Source organism: Artemia franciscana, chromosome 17 (assembly GCF_032884065.1).
Source record: "Artemia franciscana chromosome 17, ASM3288406v1, whole genome shotgun sequence".
NCBI classification, from domain to species: Eukaryota; Metazoa; Arthropoda; class Branchiopoda; order Anostraca; family Artemiidae; genus Artemia; species Artemia franciscana.
Window position 1 is genome coordinate 40,284,222 of NC_088879.1, and position 23,753 is coordinate 40,307,974.

Below are 23,753 nucleotides of genomic sequence, written 5' to 3' on the forward strand. Positions count from 1 at the left end.
TTTGTATTCTTATGTTTTTATTACATATATGAGGGGGTTCGCCCCCTCGTCAGTACCTCGCTCTTTACACTAAAGCTTAGATGTTGTCCCAATTCATTAAGAATGACCCCTGAATCACAAAAGCCGCAGAATAAATAGTTGAAATTACTAAAAATACTTTGGCGTAAAGAGCGAGGTATTAGGAGGAGGTGAGCCCCTCATATGGGTAATAATTTCTGTTCGTTTTAAGTTTTAATGCTGCTGCTTACTTCCAGCTGAAAAAAAAAACTTTTTCATTGTTTTTTTTAAGTAATGCTAGTAAATCCTGCGCTCCCTTCATGGAAATTTTCTTCCCCCATGACAAATTCCTCGATGGAAAGTTCCCCCAGCATATTCCCCTCTTCTCAACCCCTTCCTCCAACCAAAAAATCCTCCTGAAAACGCCTGTACACTTCCCAATAACCATTACTATATGTAAGCACTGGTCAAAGTTTTGAACTTGTAACCCCTCCCACAGGGACTGTGGGGAGTAAGTCGTCCCCAAAGACATAGTTATAAGGTTTTTCGACTACGCTGAATAAAATGGCTATCTCAGAATTTTGATCCGTTGACTTTGGGAAAACAATTAGCGTGGGAGGGGGCCTAGGTGCCCTCCAATTTTTTTGGTCACTTAAAAAGGGCACTAGAACTTTTCATTTCCGTTAGAATGAGCCCTCTCGCAACATTCTAGGACAAGTGGGTCGATAAAATCACCCCTGAAAAAAAAAAAAAAAAAAAAAAAAAAAAAAAAAAAAAAAAAAAAAAAAAAAAAAAAAAAACGCATCCGTGATCTGCCTTCTGGCAAAAAATATAAAATTCCACATTTTTGTAGATAGGAGCTTGAAACTTCTACGGTAGGGTTCTCTGATACGCTGAATCTGATGGTGTGACTGTCGTTAAGATTCTACGACTTTTGGGGGATGTTTCCCTCTATTTACTAAAATAACGCAAATTTTCTCAGGCTCGTAACTTTTGATGGGTGAGACTAAACTTGATGAAACTTATTTATTTAAAATCCCCATTAAAATGCGATTCTTTTGATGTAGCTATTGGTGCCAAAATTCCATTTTTTAGACTTTTGGTTACTATTGAGCCGGGTCGCTCCTTACTACAGTTCGTTACCACGAACTGTTTGATAAAATTTTTCTATCATCTTCGAAATAAACGTTACATTTTACCATTTTATACTTCTTTTCGAAGGTCACCACCAATGCAGAATGAAATTTTGAATTCCAAAAAAGGACACTTGAAACAAAATGCGAATTTTTAGGAAGGAGGACCTAAGAAAATACACAATAGAATACCTTTAACGTAGTGAGCAACGTTTCCCTCATAACATGGTTGTCTACATTATCACCAACTAGATGAGTATACCGAATAGGTTCTTGAATAGGACTACTGCTATCATCTAAAGGATTTGGGTTAGCAACCTCCACAAGATCCCCAAGAAGTCGGACTTTTTCTTCAAGAATAACAGCAAGATCAACGTCTTTGTTACGTAAGGCACCTGTAACACAAAAAGACGATCAGTGTAGTTATCTAATTTATTTCGTTTTGTAAATTAAAGTATATAACGTGCTGCCATAGAAACATGTTGCCCTGCAAATAACTTGGGAAAAAATTATGAATGGAGAAAACAATTAATAGCGTTAATACATTTCGTGTTAATAAATTAATTAATAATATAATGAATATAATGTTAATATGTTAGTACAATTTATTAATATAATATGTTGATAATATTAGTAATAATGTTATTAATATTATATATAATATTAATAGTTATTAATATTAATATTATTACGTTAACAATATTATTAACATATATTGTTAATATAATATTAATACTATAATTAATAGCGTTACTTAACGGCAGTTTGTTATGCATGCATTTTGCTTACCATTCAGGAACTTGACCTCTACGTGGGCTTTAGCTGACCCACAGTTCTACACAGGCTCGAAAGGGTTTACACCTAGGTAAGCTGAAGCGGTAGAATAAGGCGCAAAAAAGACCTAATCGATTTAATTTTTGGTCTTTTCGTAGAACTGAGCTACCATAATACTTCAGTATAATACAGTGTCATTTAATAGACAAAAAATTAAAATTTAGCTCAACATTTTTCAGCGGGATATCCAAGATATATTCAGGATACATATATAATCCAGGAAAAAATAATCTTTTCCTCTAATGGTTGTGAAATAAATTCCACTAATGGAGGCTGCAGTAAACTTTTCTCCGCAGCTAGCAGACGGAGAGTTTTCAATTTACTTTCTTAGCTCTTTACCATCTAAATCTCATTCTTCGTAAATCTTTTTTCCCTATACAAGTTCTTTGACCTTAGGTTGAGAGAAAGAGCAATTACTCACATGAGTTATAAAGGCTCTGGAATCCCTTGGTGGAAGACAACCTGTTCAAATTTCAGCTACGTTTATAATTTTTGCTTTAAACTATTTTAAACCTACAAGTGGATTTAAGAAGTCAAAAAACATAAGGAGGGTCAAGTTAACTGCAAGTTTCGATAACTGAATTTCAAACTAGCCTGTTTCTGAAACCAACCCAGAAAATATGCATATTTTCGCGAAGTGCGGGAACTAAAACTTAATTTTGCCGATATACTCAATCAGTTCAAGCAAAACTTTTTTTTTTACATTTCGCAGTCTCAAGATAAGGCTAACGCCCCCGTAGATTACGGAAGTGGCAGCCAGCAAAATTATATTAATTTTTTATTAATTTTCTAGTCTTAGGCTGTATTCTAAAATAATACGTCCAGCAAAGTAGAAAATATTTTTTCCAACAAGAAAATGTAAAACTTTTGTGAGGAAGAATCGTAAAGACAGAAAAGGCAGAAGTCAAACTCAAAACACAGATGGGCCTCATCCCAGCTACTCTTTCAAGTTCTTATTATACAAAACTTTTTGATATCTCGCTATAAACTACATTTTCTCTCAACTTCCCTGCATTCCACAAATTCGCAATTTTCACTGAGCATGTGGAAATGTCAGGTAGGTAGAAAAGGAATGTAATTATAAGCTTCTTGCAACTCAAAAAAGAGCTAGGGAAACCTAGAAGGCCGATTGGACGATTTTTACGGACCTTTTCAGTAAAAAGTTAGATTCCCTTTTAAATTTAGAGGGATAAACAAGTAAGGATAAAGAAACTTCAGAACTATTGACAGTGAATAGGCGTCGCTAATTGTCAAAGTTTAAGGTGCTTTTTTTTACAGGAAAGGTAGCAAACTTGCCCCCCAACCTTGCAGCAGCTGGAATTGAACCACAACCCTGTGAGATTTCACAGGTAAATAAAATTTCATGGCATATAAAGTACTGATTTAGACTATTCAATTTATCAAAAATAACAAACTAAAAGAAAAAAAAGTCGCAATAAACAATTAATCAAATCAATCCGGCCAAAATTAACGTCATAAAGAAGTGCATTGAATGAAACTGCTCTATTAATGTCAGAAAAAAAACAATACAACAATGGTTGAATCAAAGATAAAAAGAACAAATAAACCAACTAATGGTGCAAAACAACGAAACTAAAAATAGATAAAAGGACAAAAACAAGGCTAAGAGAGAAAAAAGGAGGGAGATAATGGGTTCATTCGTTATTGTTAGGATTTTTGAATAAACTAGCAGGAAGCTTTTTATAATTTCTGAACCTCCTGGTATAAATTAAACCAAACTTTGATAATCGTAGTGCTTTATCTCTTGGAAGAAAAAACTTTCAGGTTTCAGATTTTATATTTATGAGGAGAAAGCTTAATTTTTTTTAAATTTAGAACCACCGTTTATTAATACAAGACTGAGAGTAATTTTTCTTAAACGATAATACACCATCATTTTACTTAATATTAAATATAAAACATGACCTATCCAGTATAATATAACGACATCTATTAAATAACACACCGCCAATTTTAATATACGACGCAAAAAGATCTACCAAGAAAAATACGGTGCCATCTCTTAAAAAGACCATCTTTTTTACATTCCACGCAAAAAATCACACATGAGAAAAGAAACGTGAAGAGAATCGTCAATGCTTAGAACTTCGCCACATTAATTCGCAATTGGATTCAGCGAAATTTTGTCATTAAAATTTAACTCGATTCTCTCTACTGTGAGGAGCATAAAGGAATAACAAAAAAAATAGAAAAGTTAACATTTCACTGCCAATACTGGATGGCCATATGTCTTTTTATAACTTTCATATTATTAATTTGAATTCTGAGTTGCTTTGAATTAAAGCTTATCAGGATAAACACATTCCCCGATAACATTGATATTGGTAATATTTAAAGTCTTTTTTGAAACTTTGTGAAGAAGAAACTGTCAATCTTAGAATATTTAAATTGAAAGTAGTCCGTGTCATGCGCACTTCACTGTTTGTATGTCTCTTAATTATCTATTCCTAAGATAATGGGGGTGAAATTCGGCACGTGTGTTCCTTTAGGTCTTCCTTTTTCATGATTACCGTGGATCCAAATATCATTTTCCCAAAAAATTTGAGCTTTGTACCAATCTCCGACAGAGACCCCCCAATCTCCGTGTATAACCATGCCTGATATACGATATATTAGAAATGAGGTTTCATCAGAGCGGAATATCACAAAGAAAGGTCTTCTGATTAAAATTTCTTTATTCTGATCATACAATGCAAAAAATGCAGAAAACCCTCCTGAGTGTTCAATTAAATGTTGTGAATGACGATTTCTTATTTTTAATCATGATTTTAATTCAGATTTCCTTAAGTTGGGGAAATTCCCGACTACCCAAGTTAAAGTACCAAGGACGTCAAATGAGAATTTTTTTTGCCCTCTGGCTCCATCTTAGGTTTACTCGTTGTTGGAATTTTCTATGATTTTTATTTTGGCAATACCATTCGGCACCTGTCAACATCATTCTCTTCGTGTAAAATTCTCTCCTTTTTGCTACACTGAATCGTGAAGACCAACGAGCGGAAACTTTTCAGTATACACAAAAAGCAGAACCAAACGGTTGTACAGCCCAAATACAGACAGGTATTACAATATTCCTTCTGGCGGTACAGCTATTTGCTATTGAACAAATATAGGCCTATTATAGGGTAGTGCTTACATGTCAAATTTTAGCAAAAAAAAAGATGTTTTCGAATCAGAAGGAAAAAGATATTGATGACATCTCGATAGTCAACTAAAGCGGTAGTTACAATAAAAGAGGATAGTCTAATTGGTCAAAATATTCTCCTGTAGTCAAATCAGTCTTTAATGTTTTTAATATTAATGCACAGCTTAAATTTTTGTCCGTTCAATGGTACGCGTATTTCCTTTCAATTTCTACTTGGATACTACCGTTATATTCTTGAAAAGTCTTAATCATTCAGCCACTTTTTTGTTTAGCACAGTTTACTACCAATTAATGGTAGCCTACTTGCTACCTTTTGCTACAGCAACCGCGAAATATAATACATTATACTATATACATAATTACCTTTCATTGCAAACAATTATAAGCTAAAAAACAAAATTCTATTTGATCCAAACATAAAAATCTAAGCTAAATTAGAAAAGCACATATTAAAGATTGTTTGCTAAAATTTTGATGATTCACCATTGGTGATGGAAAATTAAATTATTTGATCTTCTTCTTTGTGTCCCTGTGTATGAGATGGCCTCCCTCGCCCTCCTCACCAATATTTATTTATTTATTTATCCTTGTCACTTCTCTTTTGCGTGTTTTATTTTATATTTTGTTTGTTTTTTGCCGTGTTAAATTTTGGAATTATTATTATGATGAGATGTTGGTGTTTTTTCTATATTTTTGCACTGTCCCAGCCTTACAAGCTCTGCTCCCTGTTGGGACATAATATTGTTCTTATATTTTTTTAAGTTGAATAAAGAAAAGCTGAAGTTGATGGATACATAATACATTATGGATTATTTGTCACTCATTTTCTGCTGATTCATCACACATGTTCTTAATTAAGCTTGGTGTTCGCTAAGTTTAAAAACTGAATACCAGCAATGAACATCTTTTGCATTAAAAATTAAGCTCAGGATTTTCCCAGTTTTCTGAGACGTATATGGTATTGTAACATTCAACTTAACCAGTTTCAAGAATCACATTTCATTTTTACTGTCCTTGCTACTTTAGGCATTTTATGTTGCTCGGGAAAACTGTATGTGATTTCATGATTGCTCTCCGGTCAAAGGCTCGTCCTGATAAATAAGTTGAAGTTTGGTTACTCCAAGATTGTAGCAATTGTAGACATTACAAAAGACAAAACTCAGACTCAGCAATCTGCAGTGAGTCACCCCTCAGTACTGACTCAAATTTATTGTAGTCACTTTGATCATTCTGTACTTTTGTGCACATGGATAAACTTTGGAACCCACTTTTAAAACTTAGTAAGTTGAAACATATACATACTGTTTCTTACCATTATAATTGTATGTTCATTTTTATATCTGCCTCTTTTTTATCCTAGTACAAAACCTGTCAAGCAAGATTTCACCACAATTGTTATTGCTATTATTTATGTTTATTTATGTGTTATATGATAAGCCTGTTGTGAATGCTCCTTTTAAAACAGGGTATTATGAACCTCTTATCAGCTTTAGCTGCAAACGGTAACATACGTTGCTCCTGTGTTTGTTTTCTTTTCCTACACTTAACGATGTTATAGTAGATAAAAAACAAATCGTTATTAGTCAGTGGTAATTAATTACTATTAAGTGTACCAGGTTTTGCTAAAAATGAAACGTTCACAATTTTCAAGCAACGTTTCACTACACTGGACCTGTATGTCCATTTTGTGACTGGAGACTAAATATGGCTAATATACAGTACAAATAGAAGAATTTTTTATAATTCCTCTTTCACCCATTTGGGTATTTGTTTTCCTCTCGCAATCAGTCTATATTTAAAGCATTCACACTTCTAGGCCCAAGCGTTTTTGTCACTCTGTCGAATTTTCGGGGATATCCCCGAAAATTCAGGGATAGTGCAGGCAATGAACAGAACGCAACTGATGAGCCAAAAGTAATGTAAGAGAGATGTGATACCGAACTTTCCACTGCCATTCTTAGGAGACATTTGACAGTTTATAAGTAACCACGGAATTCCTGTATAGTTTTAAATCACTTTTCTGTGAATAAGCAGCGCGGTGGCGGAGTGCACCAGACACTGACGATAAATCACATCAGCCAAGTTTTGTTAAGAAACTAATCACTCGGTGATAATTTGTTGCACCCCCTGGCACTGAGTGCTCCCTAGGCCGAGGCCTAGTGGGTCTATTGGTAAATCTGGGCCTGCTCACAATGTTTATTTTCTTTTCTCTTTTATCTCTCCCCTCTCTCTCTAGCTTAAAATAATCGTTGCATAAAATACGATAGTTTTGTATTTATATAACGATTTTCAAAAAGAAATTACGGTATCTGAATCTATTACTAAACTCCAAGCAATAAATGATAAAAAATAGTCCAAGCAAAATTACTACTCGAAGTCCAAAAATATTACTCCAAGCAAAATTAAGTTTAATTCAAGAGCCAATTTGACCCTTAGCAATTTTGTAGCAAAATTGACATGTGAAAATGGAGATTAAAGAAATAAAAGGGTAAATTGGCACAACTACAGACTCAAAATTAGTGCAGCTAGAAGAAATTTTTTTTGTCTCTTAATGGTGGTGGTTATGGAGAGGAGGGGGGGGGGATCCTGATGAAGTCAAGTCAACGGCTATGTTTTCGGCCTTAAGTAATGTCTTTACAGGAAAGTAAACTTACTAACAACTTGTCGAATTCTAACTGTTCTTGCTTCCTGTACTTTTCTCTCTTCTTCGCTTTCAGCAATTAGCTTATTGACCTCCTCTTGTTCGCGACGACGCTCAATAGCTAGCCTAAAATGATTTATACATAAAAGAAGAAAAATTAACAGCCATACTAAATAATAAAAAGCAAAATTTTAACAGAGATAGAACTATCTTCGATCAATAAAATCATCGTTTGGATTAAGTAACCATCGTATGAATAAAGTAGCCTTATTCACATTTATTTAAAAAAGAAAAAAACAGCCCGGTAGGTAGGTTACTAGTATAAGTGCCGATTAAAAATAGCTAGGACCGAGTAAGAAATAGATAGCCTATAGGATAAAAGCCTATAGCCTATAACCTATAGGATATTATATCCTAATAGGAAACTATAGGATAAAATGTCAATTCAAATAAAAACAGAATTCTACGTACTGAATACAAATTAAGTACAATACTCAAGGCCATGCAGTGCCTTAAAAGCATTTTAGAGTCTCAGCCTTCCTCAAAGACAAAGGGTCCATTAGCGAATTCTCTCAGGGGACGGGCCATTATTGAGAGCTAATGAGAATCTATGGTTTGACTGTAAAATTTGTCAAATTTCAAATTAGGCAGCACCATCAAAGCAGCAAAATAGTTCAAATGATACTTCCTTTGAGCTTATCTTTAGCGTTTTTCAAGCAGGTATGCTAGAAAATTTTAGGACCTTTTCTGAACTTTCCTGAATTAAAAATAGAAAAAATTTAGGGACCTTTCCTGCACTTACAAAAATTCTGCTTCGTTCCCTCCAAAAAAACAAACTCTAATAGCTAGGACCACAGTAACATCCTTTCCTGAACTTTCCTTAACTTAAAAAAAAATTTTAGGGACCTTTCTCGCCCTTTCCTGAACTTAAAAAAAATTCTGCTCCGTTGAATCAAAAAAACTAAACTCCCAATTTCTGAGGAAGTAGATTTCATCAAAACTGAATATTTCTTTCTCCGTCATAAAATCAGAGAAGTTAAATAGTTTTTTCTAAGTTTTTCGTTATTTATTTGGATTTTTCATCCAAGCTCTATAAGCTATGGCAAAACGGCATAATAAACTCTAAATAGTTTGGCCACACAAACTAAAAAGATTTATTATGGAAGAGATTGGGTGATGCTTTCAGGTACCACATGGCCTTAAGTGGACTTGATAAAAATCGACTTAGGCACTGACAAGGTTGACAAGTTTAACAAAAAATGGTAAATATTGTCAAGCGACATCGCTATATTAATTCCAACTAGTATATTTGTTGAAAGCAAAACACTGATTTTCAAAAAAAAATGAATAAGAATGGCAACTTACTGATTTAGCTCGTATACCCTCTACTTTCGAAAAGAAAAATAAGTATCAAAGCATCTAAAGCATCTGGATGCCAAAATACACTAATCAAACCAACAAAGTCAAGTACGGCTAGCTTCGATGACGGCAACTCGTACGTAACTGTATATATCGATTGTGTCATCTATTACTAATGATAATTGGCATTATCCCTAAAATGTAATTCTTGCGACCTTCCTCTCGGTCACATAAAAATTTTTAAAATTTGAAATAGAGCTAGCAGATGAGGAATTACATCTTACAGCCGGGAGAGCAGGGAAGATCGAAAGGCTCCTCATTGGAAACGAGTTATCCAGGTCAGGTTCAAAGACAATTTACAGATTATGACGAAAATTTGAGGGGGGGGGTTCAAATCCCCCCTGGGAACGGCCTTTGTAATAGCGGGCGCCAAATTAAAAAAAAATCTGGTAGAAAAACTGGGGGAAAAATTAGCTAATTAAAGTCGAAGCAACTTGTTGTTCATGTTTGAATTTTTACGAGGAAAGTTTTGTCAAATTGATCCAATCAATTTGCGTATTTACTATCATGTTCATCGAATATGTAGAATTACCCTAAAAAATTTATAGTCTTGAAAACAACCGAGCGAAAAATCTAAATAGATCGCAGTTTTCAGTTGTGAATATAACTAGTGTCCCTGGGGGGGGGGGGGGTATTGTAATTAATCAAATTATCTAATTTGATAATTTGAGTGTCTTAGATGAGAATATTATCAAAATGAATGATTTTAGGGAGGTTGTGAGGGTTCAGAGCACAAAAACAAGTTTGGAAATTAATATTGCAAAGACCAAGTCGATTAGATTGGGAATAAGTGGAAAGTAAAGAGGTGATACAGAGTAAGGAGATGATCGATCAAGTGGATAACTTCACTTACCTAGATAGTGTTACTATTAAAAATGGTAGACGCAGCAAAGATGTTAAAAGTAGAACAGCCAAGATCCAGGGAATTTTTTCACACTTGCAAAAAGTTTGGGAAAACATGATTATAAGTCTTCAAAACAAAATTAGATCATAGGAAGCTACAGAGATGACAGTTGTCAAGTAGGGTTCTGAAACGTGGGCATTCCAAAAGCCGGAAAAAGATTTGTTGGATCTTTTCCAGGTGAATTGTCAAATTTTTTTTTGGAATTCCCGTCTGACTGACATACATTTTAAACAGTATTCTGTAAGAAAAATGAGGTTCTACCCTGCTTTCTAGGGCTATAACGAGAGAAAGGCTGAGATGGCTAGGGAACGTTCTGCAAATGAAGAAAAAAAGATTTCCGAAGATCTTCCGTGTCGGCCAGGCATCTAGGGCGAAAAGAAAAGCGGGCCGTTCCTAAATGACGTAAGAAAAAGTCATAAGCAAGGTTTAGGAATTACAGTTTCTTGGGAGAGTGTAAGGAGGAAGGCTTTGCATAGATTGAGATGAAGGAGCGACTTGGGTAGCTGTGCTGGTCTCATGCGGCTTTATGCTGCAGTGAGTTGTTAGCAGTAGTAGCAGCAGCAGTATTATTGTGTATTTCGCGTACCAAGCTTTCAAATAAATATATCCCCATCTATGTCGTCGGTTGAGAGAAACTGTCAGATGGGGCTGATTGTTTTATAGTCTTTGAAAACTAAAAATATTTAGAAAAGTAAATTGTTTCATTAGAGAGATGAAGCTACTGTAGGAGGTTACTGAAGGCTGTAGGCTGAAGTTATTGAAGAGCTGCAGGGATTTAGCCTCGATCCCTACAGTTTTCTTATTTTTGCTTCGCCTTGGGAGCCAAATTTATGTAAAAGCATCGACAGGAAGTTAATGATGTATCAGCAAGAAAAAGTAGGTAAAATTATAAGAAAAATAGGCCAATTTTGGAAAACAACCAAATTAACACCTAAAACGTCACAGTATCACACGATGTCTGTTGAGACACATTAAGAGGTGGTTGGTTTTTCTAGATTAGATTAGACTCGACTGATAAGGTTAGTGGTTTACTACGACACACCTGAATTGAAGATGACAGGTGGGGTGGAAAAACATATGGACCTGCTATTACTAGAAGTTTGTAAAATTATACAAGGTGAGATGAATAAAAAAAAAATCGCCTGGTGCTGTTGCAAATACAAATAAGTATGTTAGGCTAGTGCTTTTATGCTGCTCCACCGTATCTTGTAACTGTACTTTTCTTTTTTAATCTCATCTTTCTTTGTCATTTGTTTTTTATTTGTTTTAGATTTGTTATTCTTTAAATAGTTTCTTAACTTGAATTTTCTTAAAATTTTGATAAAAAACTAATTCTTTTTTATATAGTCCACATTGTCTGCTAAGAAACATGGTGAGATTTGATGAGTTGTTTTACAGTTATAAACACCGTGACAAAAACAACAACAAAAACAAGAGATTATGCTATTTGACTGCAAGGTAGAAAGGTAATAGCGTCTAAATAGTATTATCTAGAGCGGGTTCCCGCACTGCCTTCTTTTTTTTAAGTATGCCCCACAGCACATGCTATGTTAGATTATCAACTAGAGAGTAGTATCAGTAGACACAAATTGAAAATTATCTATTTTTCTAGTACTTTCTTAAAATTAAAATTTGACTGAATTTAAAAATACTTAATATTCCCACAAAACGGCACTTATAAACAAACATTTCATCTAAGTAGCAATTTTGAGGCCATAACCACAGAGGTTTCCCTAGAAGAGTCTCATAGAAGGCTCCCAGCTCTATACTGGCTTATTTATAACTTTTTCAACCCATAATAGAGGTGATGCTAATATAAGAATAATATTATCTGGAGGCAAAACACACTTTCTAAATAAATATGTCGAGGGACAAAGCTATTTTCCTAGGATTGAGAAAAAAACACATCTAGTGAAATCCAGCAGTAAAATTTCACCTTTAAGGTGATTTACATGTTGTCCAAACGTAATTCAAATACTAAAGTTGTGTCACACTACTAAGTTGGAATGTAACTGCGCTTTCAATGAGCTGTACCTTGGGTGAAGCCTTACCGTCTTTTTGGACAGAATATTACCACGAAGCCAGGTTAGGAAACATACATCAGTGAAATTTTTCGCATTATTCACCTGTTGTTTTTACATATAGATAGCATTTAGCAACAATTTTTACATATAAACTACTCCCGAGTGTTTTTTTCCATATAAACTAATTACAGTACATTTTAATGGTAAATCGAAAGAAAAATACTTTCCAAACCTGGAACTATACCCCCCTCAAAAATATAAGCAGTATTTTTTAAGATTTAACTCATTTTTAACTCAATTACCTTACGGGAACCTGATGTGCGTTCTAAAAAATAATCACGTTTAAGGATATTTCACTAACAGATCCATATCACGCAAGCAACAGAAACAATAAACCCTAGTGGTGTTGATAGATGGGAGGGGTGTAGGCCCACTCCTTTAGTCAGGATTCTGTTTCAGGAAGACCCAAAATACTCAATGTTGAAAATGCTCTTTTACAGTCATAATAAATTGAAAACGTGTTTAAATTCAATTTCATGAGACTAGAAACCCCTTCCCTAACCCTCCTGCCCTAGCCCCCCTCCCCATTCACACCTTTATTAAAAATAGATTAGTCTTGTTGGAAAACATATTCAGAAGGCGATACGTTATGCTAGTGTTAATCAACCATTCGAATCATACCATATTACCACTTAAGGAGCTGCATGACAGAGGAAACTTTTCCAATCTCGTTCGTGATGGCAAGTAATTTACTGTTGACTAATCAGAAAACGGTCTACACGCGTCAAATCAGTCATGCAAGCCCTTAATCAGTAATAAATAGCGGCCTTGATAGAGAAGAAAAAACAAATCAAATAACGAATTGTTAATTTTGGAAACTTGAAAAATATCTTATAGAGTCGATCCAGTTTTTTTTTTATCCCTAGGCAACTGGATTTGAAGCTCGTATATAAATACATAACGTTCATATATAACGCTCATATAACATAATAAATAACGCTCATATATAAATAAATATCATAAATAACAAATTACTAATTCTGGAAACTTGAAAAATACCTTATAGAGTCGATCCAGTTTTTCTTATCCCTAGGCAACTGGATTTGAAGCTCATATATTTCTGGTTCTAATAAATCCGAAGATATTAGGTATATACCTCTAGAATCAAAACCAGCCTTGTCACGTACAAGCAGCTTTTCTAGACTTATTACTCCCGGCTTGCCATCCTAGAGAAAAGGAAGAAAGTAATCTAAAATGTCAATCAGGTGTGGAAAATAAAAAGTCAATAAAATAATGGCATTTAATCACTAGATAACAAATAAAATGAATAAAATAGAGAATAAAACCTTATGATGTTTAATCCATATACTTGAGCATGAAGAAGGCAACGGATAAAGGGTTGATTCAATAACATTTATGTAATGTACAGAAGGGAGCGGGGGTGAGTTTGAAGAGCCGTATTGGTACCGGCAGGCCTATAGGCCTTAAACTGCTCGGGACAGGCAGCTCAAGCACCCACAGTTCCACAAAACACTTCATTAGAATTACGTAATCTCATAAGAAGAAAACTTTGGTAGCTGATTGGAGGATATTTTATTTTTAATAAAAACGTGTTCTAAAGTGTCTGAAGTTGTCAAAAATAGTGCGAGTTCTTTTTTTTTCTGTGCCCTTTTTGTTTTTCTTTTCGTTTTTTATACTCCTCTATAGTGCATTTGTATTGTATGCAGAGGGTGATAATAAATTATTATTAGCATTAGAGTATACATATTCATTCACAGTTCACATAGCTGGGTTTTCGGGCCGAATCTTTCCTTTATTTGTAAGTTTTCAAGCGTTTTTTTTGCTTTTTGTTTTGCTTCATGGCGTTTTGTATATTTTTTTATATTTCATACGATCTTTTTTGTCACAAGCTCATTCACCATGACGGTTCACCAGCCGCATTGAAATATTTTGTCTCGAAACAAAAACACCGGAATTAAAATATAAGCAATCAAACAGTTCGTGGTAAGTAAGGAGCGACCCGGCTCAATAGTAAACGAAACTCTAAACAACGGAATTTTGATGCTAAAATATACATCAAAAGAATCAGATTTTCATGCTGATTTTAAATATATAAGTTTCATCAAATTTAGTCTTTGTCATCAAAAGTTACGAGCCTGAAAAAATTTGCCTTATTTTAGAAAATAGGGGAAACCACCCCCTAAAAGTCACAGAATCTTAACGAGAATCACACCATCGCATTCAGCGTATCAGAGAACCCATTAGCAAAATTTTCAAGCTCCTATCTACAAAAATGTGGAATTTCGATTTTTTTGCCAGAAGACAAATCACGATTGCGTGTTTATTTGTTTGTTTGTTTGTTTTGTTTTTTTTTTCTTTTCCCCTGGGTTTCCCTAGGACCAAGTTGTCCTAGAATGTCGCAAGAGGGCTCATTCTAAGGGAAAGGAAAAGTTCTAGTGTCCTTTTTAAGTGACCAGAAAAACTGGAGGGCACCTAGGCACCCTCCCAAGATCATTTTTTCTCCAAAGTCAACAGATCAAAATTTGGAGATAGCCATTTTGTTCCGCATAGTCAAAAACCATAATATCTATGTCTTTGGGAATGACTTACTCCCCCACAATCCCTGGGGGAGGGGCTGCAAGTTACAAAATTCGACCAGTGTTTACATATGATAATGGTTATTGGCAAGTGTACAGTCGTTTTCAGGGGATTTTTTTTTTGTTTTAGGGGTGGGGTTGAGGGGAGGGGGCTATGTGGAAGGATCTTTCCTTGGAGAAATATGTCATGGGGGAACAGAAATTCAATGAAAAGGGCGCAGGATTTTCTAAAATTACTATAAAAAAACAATGAAAAAATAAACATGGAAAAGTTTTTTCAATTGAAAGTAAGGAATAGCATTAAAACTTAAAACGAACAGAGATTATTACGCATATGAGGGGTTCTAAAAATACTTTAGCATAAAGAGCGAGGTATTTAGGAGGAGATAAATACCTCGATCTTTATGCTATAGTATTTTTTAGTAATTTCAACTATTTATTCTACGGCCTTTCTGATTCAGGGGTCATTCTTAAAGAATTGGGACAAAACTTACGATTTAGTGTAAAGAACGAGGTATTAACGAGGTTACAAACCCCCTCATATACATAATAAAAATTAAAGAATATAAAAGTTTGTTACGTAAGCTAATTCTTAAGTTACGTATTTTTTTACTTATAAAAAAATTATTTAAATTACAATTTGTAGTTGCCTTTTTATGTAACCGTAAAATTGCATGGCAACTAGGCCTCCTTCCCCATCCCTTATTTCTCAAAATCGTCTGATCAAAACTAAGAGAAAGCCATTTAGCCAAAAAAGGAATTAATATGCAAATTTCATTTTAATAATATATGTGTGGAGAGCCAAAATCAAACATGCATTAATTAAAAAACGTTCAGAAATTACATAAAAAAACTAGTTTTTTTTTAACTGAAAGTAAGGAGCGACATTAAAACTTAAAACGAACAGAAATTACTCCGTATATGAAATGGGTTGTCCCCTCCGCAATCCCTCGCTCTTTACGCTAAAGTTTGACTCTTTGCCACAATTCTGCTTTTTAAAACTTTTCCGTTCATACTAAGTAAAAATCGTGCCACTCTTCTCTTGCGGAGTTAGCATAAAGCGTTTTTTCTTCTGAATTTCATGCTTTTGTCTTTACAGTTGGTCTTTCAAAAAGATCAATATGCCCCCCCCCCCCATCAGGAACACATCTTAGTTCTATTCACAACTGAAAACCACGATTATTTAGATTTTTCGCTTGGTTGTTTCTAAGATTATGAAGTTTTTAGGGTAATTCTTCATATTCGATACACATGATAATAAATATGGAAACTAATTGGATCAATTTGACAAAAATTTTCCTCCGTAAGAATTCAAACACGAACAACAAGCAGCTTTGGCTTCAATTAGCTAATTTTCTTCCCAGTTTTTCTACCAGTTTTTTTTTTTTTTAAATTTGGCACACGCTATTACAAAGGCTATATCCAGCGTTGGGGGTTAGGGGATTTCAACCCCCACCCCCCGAAACGTTTCTCCGACTCGTAAAAACGTAACAAAAATGAATATAAACAAATTTTTTATGCGTTTTTGCCCCCCCCCCGAAAAATCTTGGTTACGGCCCTAGCTATTACTAAAATATCCCCAATCGAATCTATGAAGCACTTATCAAAAATGAGATATAATTTTCACTGTCATTGATACTTAAATGGTAACATCAAGACAAATTTGGTATAAAAGTCTTCTCCGTGATTTGTTAATCCGTTACGGGTGGCCCATTAATGAAACAAGAGCTAAGAGCTCATATGGCACTTGTGACAAGGCAAGAAGAGCTACGAGCCAAGAGCTCATATGGTATGAGCTCTAACAAATTATAAGAACCAATAGATTGATTTAAAAGGAAAATCAGAGACTTAATGCCGGTCGGGATTTAAAATAAGAGCTCTGAGTCACGATGTCCTTCTACATACCAAAATTCATCAAGATCCGATCACCCACTCTTAAGTTATAAATACCTAATTTTTTTTTCTAATTTTTCCTCTCCCTTTAGCCCCCCAGATGGTCGAATCTGTGAAAACGACTTTATCAAGTCAATTTGTGCAGCTCCCTGACACGCCTACCAATTTTCATCGTCTTAGCACGTTAAGAAGCACCAAACTCCGCAAAAAACTGTGCCCCTCCCCCCAACTCCCCCAAAGAGAGCGAATCCAGTACGGTTACGGTAATCACGTATCTATAAAATTTGCTTATTCTATCCACCAAGCTTCATCCCGATTCCTCCTGCTGATGATGAACACTGTATATGTGTTCGAAATATCCAGTTAAATAATTTTATATCTATTCACTGTCAATAAAATGGTATCATCCCTATTTTGAACTGTTTTACTTTCGTCATGGAAAGGCAGTGTGGTCTTTGAAGTTATATACCTCCACTCTAAGCGTTTTCCAAGATTTCCGATTTCCCCCTCCAACTCCTCCCAAATGTCAACAGATCTGGTCGAGATTTGAAATAAGAGCTCTGAGACATGAATTCCTTCTAAACATTAAATTTCATTAAGATCCGGTTACCCGTTATTACGTTAAAAATACCTCAATTTTTCTAATTCTTAAAAAATTTAACACCCCCCAGCTCCTCCAAAGAGAACGGATCCGTTCCAATTATGTCAATCACGTATCTAGAATTTGCGCTTATTCTTCCCCATCAATTTTCATCCCGATCTCTCCACTTTAAGCGTTTTCCAAGATTTCTGTTTCCTTCCTCCAGCCCCCTATGTCCCTGGATCCAATTCGAGTCGAAAATGGAGCATTTGAGACATAAGATCCTTCTATATATCAAGTTCAGTTAAGATCCGATCACCTATTCGAAAGATAAAAACACCTGAATTTTCACGTTTTCTAAGAATTCCGGTTTTCCCCTCCAACTCCCCCCAATTTCATAGGATCTCGTCGTAATTTAAAGTAAGAGCTTTAAAGCACAAGATCCTTCTAAATATCAAATTTCATTAAGATCTGGTCACCCGTTCGTAAGCTACAAATACATCATTTCTGATACAAATACCCAGATTTCTGGCCCCCCCCCCAATGACGCTGGACCCGGTTGAGATTTAAAATAAGAGATCTCAGTTACGAGGTTCTTCTAAATATGAAGTTTCATGAAGATCTGATCACTCCTAGGTAAGTTAAAAATACGTCATTTTTTCTAATTTTTCAGAATTAACCCTCCCCCCCAATAGATCGGACCCGTTCCAAATATGTCAATCCCGTATCTAAGACTTCTGCTTATTTTTCCCACCAAGTTTCATCCCGATCCCTCCACTCTAAGTGTTTTCTAAGATTTTAGGTTTCCCCATACCAACTCCCCCCCCCAATGTCACCAGATCCGGTCGGGATTTAAAATAAGAGCTCTGAGACACAATATTCTTCCAAACATCAAATTCCATTAAGATCTGATCAACCGTTCGTAAGTTAAAAATACTTCATTTTTTCTATTTTTCCGAATTAACCACCCCCCCCCCCACTCCTCCCCCAGATGGTCAAATCGCCAAATTTCATCGTCCTAGCTTACCTGGAAGCGCTTAAAATAGCAAAACCGGGACCGACAGACAGACCGACAGAATTTGCGATTGCTATATGTCACTTGGTTAATACCAATTGCCATAAAAAAAAAGAAAAAAGGAAAATGGGGCTGAAAGGAACTTGGGATTTGAATAAATTCAAAACTGCTTGAACATTAAAATAGGTTCTCAGCTTGACATAACCACAACTCAGGAAAAAAACGTCCATTACAATTTGATTTGATAACAATCAATAATGTGTTTTTTTTTATTGCTACCACATTGTGGGACTTCTTTTTAACGCACACCAATATATGCCGAAATTATTTGTGCTCTAACAGACAACTTAGCCTGTGTTCTGCTTACTAACTTTACCACAATTATTTTACAATAAAATTACTTATTAATTACACGTAATTTTATATATATATATACTAGCTGTTGGGGTGGCGCTTCGCGCCACCCCAACACCTAGTTGGTGGGGGCGCTTCGCGCCCCCCCCAAGCCCCCCCGCGCGCGTAAGTCGTTACGCGCCATAATAGTTACGCGCCATTGTAGTTGTGTCCCTATGTCCCACCTGTGAATATAGATAGATATATATATATGGTTTTAACTACGTAAAACTTGCGAATATACAACATTCTTTGCTGTCCCATTGTCTTTGCATATAAATAGATTGTCAGGTTTACCGACTCTTGAACATGCAACATATAATGGTCCATGGGAAAACAATCTGTATTCAGATCTATACCTCATGATTCTAATGATTGCCCTTGAGCTTTGTTGATGGTGATTGCTAATCGACCATTCCCTGTCCCGGTGTCCCGGTCGTCATTTACATCCCCCTGTTTCCCCCGGTGTCCCCGTTGTAGTTGTGTCCCTGTGTCCCGGTCGTCATTTATATTCCCTGTGTCCCGGGTCCCGGTCGTCATTTGTATCCCGGTGTCCCGGTCTGTATATACATTCGTTTTTTAGTTTATTTTTTCTCCTTTATTTTTTTCCTTTTTTTTTCTTTTTTAGCTTATTTAGATTTTTAGATTTTTTAGTTTTTTTATTAGTTTTTAGTTTTTTTTCTTTTTAGTTTTTTTTGTCCCGGTCGTCATTTATATCCCCCTGTTTCCCCCGGTGTCCCCGTTGTAGTTGTGTCCCTGTGTCCCGGTCGTCATTTATATTCCCTGTGTCCCGGTCGTCATTTGTATCCCGGTGTACCGGTCTGTATATACATTCGTTTTTTAGTTTTGTTTTTCTCCTTTATTTTTTTCCTTTTTTTTTCTTTTTTAGTTTATTTAGATTTTTAGATTTTTTAGTTTTTTTATTAGTTTTTTAGTTTTTTTTCTTTTTAGTTTTTTTGTAGTTTTTACCTTCTTTTTAGTTTTGTTAATTTTTTTTTTTACTTGTGTCCTGGTCGTCATTTATACTCCCTGTGTCCCGGTGCTTTGTTGATTGCTAATCGAACATTCCTTTTGTCCTGGTCGCTTTCTCTTTGAGTGTCGTCATTTATTTTTTTCTTTTTTAGTTCTTTTAGTTTTTACCTTTTTTAGTTTTTTTTAGTTTTTAGTTTTTTTAGTTTTTTACCTTTTTTTAGTTTTTTTTAGTTTTTTTTAGTTTTTTAGCTTTTTTATTTTTTTTATTAGTTTTTAGTTTTTTTGTAGTTTTTGCCTTTTTTTAGTTTTTTTTAGTTTTTTTAGCTTTTTTATTAGTTTTTAGTTTTTTTTGTAGTTTTTGCCTTTTTTTAGTTTTTTTAGTTTTTAGCTTTTTTATTTTTTTTATTAGTTTTTAGTTTTTTTTGTAGTTTTTGCCTTTTTTTAGTTTTTTTCAGTTTTGACGTCACCTGATCCAGTTTTTTCAGGTGACGTCACCTGATCCACGATCCACAGATCCACAGACAACTTATTTTTATATATATAGATAGTTTTTTTTTTTTTTACTTATGTCCTGGTCGTCATTTATACTCCCTGTGTCCCGGTGCTTTGTTGATTGCTAATCGAACATTCCTTTTGTCCTGGTCGCTTTCTCTTTGAGTGTCGTCATTTATTAGTTTTTTTTCCTTTTTTTTTTTAGTTTTTTATTGGTTTTTTACCTTTATTTTAGCTTATTTTTCAGTTTTTTTTCCTTTTTTTTAGTTTTTTTTTATTTTTTATTTTTTTTAGTTTTTTACCTTTTTTTAGTTTTTTTAGTTTTTTTAGTTTTTTAGCTTTTTACTTTTTTTATTAGTTTTTAGTTTTTTTTTTGTAGTTTTTGCCTTTTTTTTAGTTTTTTTCAGTTTTTTTTTTAGTTTTTTATTGGTTTTTACCTTTATAGTTTTTTTAGTTTTTTAGCTTTTTTATTTTTTTTATTAGTTTTTAGTTTTTTTTGTAGTTTTTGCCTTTTTTTAGTTTTTTCAGTTTTGACGTCACCTGATCCAGTTTTTTTCAGGTGACGTCACCTGACACATCCATCCATCCACAGACAACTTATTTTTATATATATAGATATATATATATATATATATATATATATATATATATATATATATATATATATATATATATATATATATATATATTTATATATTTCAATCAAACTTATACAATGATACACGTTAACTTCGTATAGTTTTATTGTAGTTTAATAGAAAAATCAATAATTTAACTTGTATCAATTAATTTAACTAATAATGTTTAAAGTTTGTTTAATATAATCTAAATAATTAGAAATTTAATCCAATAATTCCAAAAAAACTAAAAACTATATAACATATTTAAAAACAACCGAGCCTATGTTCTGCTTACTATCCTCAACTCTATTATACCTGCAAAACAATTTTCCTGCTTTCAGGATATATTAGGTTGAATACAAATAAACTTCGAACTTTAGCTAATATCCATATTTATTAAATCAAACTTAGCCTATTTGTGTTACTGTCAATGGTACTGATATTTTTTATTTCCTATGAAATTCATACTTTCCATACTTACTGAGTAGACTGAAATAATCATTTCCGAACAATTGAAAATTAATACATGTTGCAAAAAAAAAAAAAAAAAAAAAAAAAAAAAAAAAAAAAAAAAAAAAAAAAAAAAAAAAAAAAAAAAAAAACTCAGTTACCTCCATTCTACATTTGCAAAAATCATGTCTCAAGGAGGCCATTTTATTTTTTTTATTTTTTTTCTTTCTTTCTTTATTAAAACTACAAAAAACACTTATTTTTCAAAATCCGGGAGGGGGCACCATGGTTTTATTTTCAACATAGAAAAAGACAAAACTTTATTTCCAAAATCTAGGGACATTGGCAATCCCCTCCCCACCTCCCCCACACCTGGCACTGAAGACAAAAACATCTTCACTTTAGGACTAGCAATATCACAGCGTAAAACATTGGATCTGACAGGAGTCGAATTTCGATTTCCGAACTGGAATCACAAAGGCAAAGCACACAAGAATCAGCCCAACTGTGCGGCTGTGACTGGTGCCGGCCGGTGCTGGACCGGAATTTGCGGCACAGTTTGCTTCCGTTCGAAAATTTTCCTACAGATTTCTCTGCAATCTATACGAAATGAAAACAGCCCAAGTGAGAGAGACTATAAATGCTTACGCGGTGTCCGAACAGAGTGTAAATGCTTACACTTTGTCTGTTTTTTCGCGAAAGCATTGTCCGCGTTAATGCTCATACAATAAAGAAGTAGCATAAAATTAGATCTTCACATGAGTCAAATATCGCTTTGGAAGCCTGAGTTTTTTTTTATTATTTGCTATTTTTGTGAGTATAGTGCAGAAGTTTTTGTCTTTTTTTAGCAATTACAGAACCAAAACGTTCGTCATCCACATGTCATGAATTTGATTTATTGGCACAAACCATTTGATTTGAAATATCATCGTGGATTAAATTTGTTGGTACCGACGATCTGATTTGTTGATTGCCAACCAGAGTCACTCAAAAGAGTACGTTGTGCAATTATCTGCTCCCTTAGAACAGTTAATACCCCATTGTTGGGTCCATTGCAGTTTTCCAGCTATAGATCTGCCATACTTAATCTGATTGGAACACACTTTATTGGAATATCAATTTGAGCTGTATCTGTTTTCAATGCTTTATATTGAGAAGGAGGACTCAACCCTTCTGACAAACAACTATGGATTCTTTTTATAACGTATTTTTTTTTATAACGTGACTTACCTCCTTGTTTTTCTCTCTCTTCTTCATCTTCCTATGCTGTTTTCTTAAATGTTTTAGTTGTTTGTTTTTGTTTTTTTGCTGAAGGTTTCTAGATGTAAAATCAGAATGTTCTAGGTTATCTACTTTAATCGTTGTCTTTTTTAAAGTAAAAGGGACATGAAAATAGAAAAGCTTTTGCCCTTGGATTCATCTTTGGCCTATTCATACTACCAGAAAATTTTCAAAGATTTTTCCTTTGGTTGATTCAAAAGTACTAATTTTGTCGGACAATACCATAGTTTCATCAGCATTGCCAAGTTGAACCGCAAAAATCAATTAGTAAAACTATCTAGCTAAGTTTGGCAACACTTTTCGTCCGTAAAAATTTAAATATAATAAATTTATTGGTTTCCAAGACCAACTAAACCTTTAAAGGAAAGCAATATATTCTTAGGCTGCTTGTTGGCGCCACTTGTTCTTTAGCAATTTTTGCTGATTTTTAAGCCATATTTCTTTTTTAATTCAGCAACCGCTACAACGAGAAACTGCATAACTGCCTTTGGAAGTCATTTTCATTACCAATTGGATGCCCATTTTTTACTATTGTGTAAATATCCTTATCAGGTTCAAACAAACAGGTTTCATTTTTAATGTTAGATTAGGTTAGGTCACATTTTACTTTTGGTCACACTTTTGTCACATTTTTACCATTTCTGAACATGTTGCTCGCTGCTCTATAACCTAACTTAATTTTTCATAAAACTTGTGAATCCACGTAGGTTTTTTTTAGAGGCCTTTAAACTTTCTGGTAAAAAAAAATAATAAAAAAAATATGGCGATCTTTCACCATAGTCAGTTTATATTGAAGCATGTATGTGTAGCATGTATGGACTTATATTGTACGACGCATGTACGACCGCCGTGTCTACGGACTCCTTGTTGTCAAAAATTTTTAGCTAATGCGTTTTTTTACTTATATAGCCCATTACTCCTTTAAAGCCCATCTTATTGGAAGGGGATAAAAGAGCTCTCCGTTCTTATAATTATATAAGCATTGTATTTACCTTTAAGATCTCTCGCTCTGGGCCATATATTCTACAGTAGCAGAAAAAAAACGAAGCTACAGATGCTCTAACTGCCGTTATTGAAAGACAACTTTATTAGAAGTTTACTGTACCTGAACCGTGATTATACGTGTTATTTCCTTAAAGTATATTTTATCTGTTCAGTTTTAGTTGATTCGCAAGAAGATTTTCTTTTTTGGTGCTATGCCAATTGTGATGCATTTCATTATGTTTTCTCTTTTTCCTTATTTAACATAGTCTTTTTTGTAAAATATTTAGTATATTTATATTCCTATTTAGATTTTCTTTTTTGCTGTTGTGCCTATTGTGATGCATTTCATTATGTTTTCTCT

General features: G+C 34.1%; 1 protein-coding gene across 1 annotated transcript in view; it reads right to left on the minus strand.

Moving 5' to 3' along the window:
- The window catches only part of LOC136037586 (rho guanine nucleotide exchange factor 28-like), a 330,822-nt gene that overhangs the window by 31,726 nt on the left and 275,343 nt on the right, over positions 1-23,753 (minus strand). Inside the window, exons 28-30 of the mRNA XM_065720307.1 lie at positions 13,175-13,341; positions 7,782-7,894; positions 1,323-1,525 (exon numbers count right to left, since the gene is read on the minus strand). Coding sequence (XP_065576379.1) covers positions 1,323-1,525; positions 7,782-7,894; positions 13,175-13,341 — 483 coding nt within the window. The remainder of the gene's footprint in view (positions 1-1,322; positions 1,526-7,781; positions 7,895-13,174; positions 13,342-23,753) is intronic.